This window comes from Myotis davidii, unplaced genomic scaffold (genome assembly GCF_000327345.1).
Source record: "Myotis davidii unplaced genomic scaffold, ASM32734v1 scaffold4, whole genome shotgun sequence".
Taxonomy (NCBI): Eukaryota; Metazoa; Chordata; class Mammalia; order Chiroptera; family Vespertilionidae; genus Myotis; species Myotis davidii.
This window is the reverse complement of record NW_006294707.1, coordinates 808,422-808,665: the sequence shown is the minus strand read 5'-3', so window position 1 is coordinate 808,665 and position 244 is coordinate 808,422. Positions and strand designations below refer to the sequence as shown.

At 69.3% G+C, this 244-nt stretch overlaps 1 protein-coding gene across 1 annotated transcript in view; it reads right to left on the bottom strand.

Annotated features, from left to right (window-relative positions):
• Positions 1 to 244, bottom strand: part of COL11A2 (collagen type XI alpha 2) — a 61,569-nt gene that overhangs the window by 33,386 nt on the left and 27,939 nt on the right. Inside the window, 1 exon segment of the mRNA XM_006769177.1 lies at positions 97 to 150. Coding sequence (XP_006769240.1) covers positions 97 to 150 — 54 coding nt within the window.

Genomic DNA, 244 nt, shown 5'->3' with positions numbered 1-244 from the left:
CCCAACCCCCCACGTGCCCAGCCCCCAGGCCGGGAAAGGGAGAAGGACGGGGCACTGGCTCCAGGTCGGGGTCCCTCTCTCCAGAGGCAGACATACCTGAGGCCCCACCACCCCTGGGGGACCAGGCGGGCCGGTCTTCCCTTGGAAGCCCTGAGAGGAGACGAGAGAGCAGTCAGAACACAGGCGGCCCCTCCCCAGAGGAAGGCAGGGTCACCGTTGTCCTTGCCCCCGCAGTCGGAGTCCC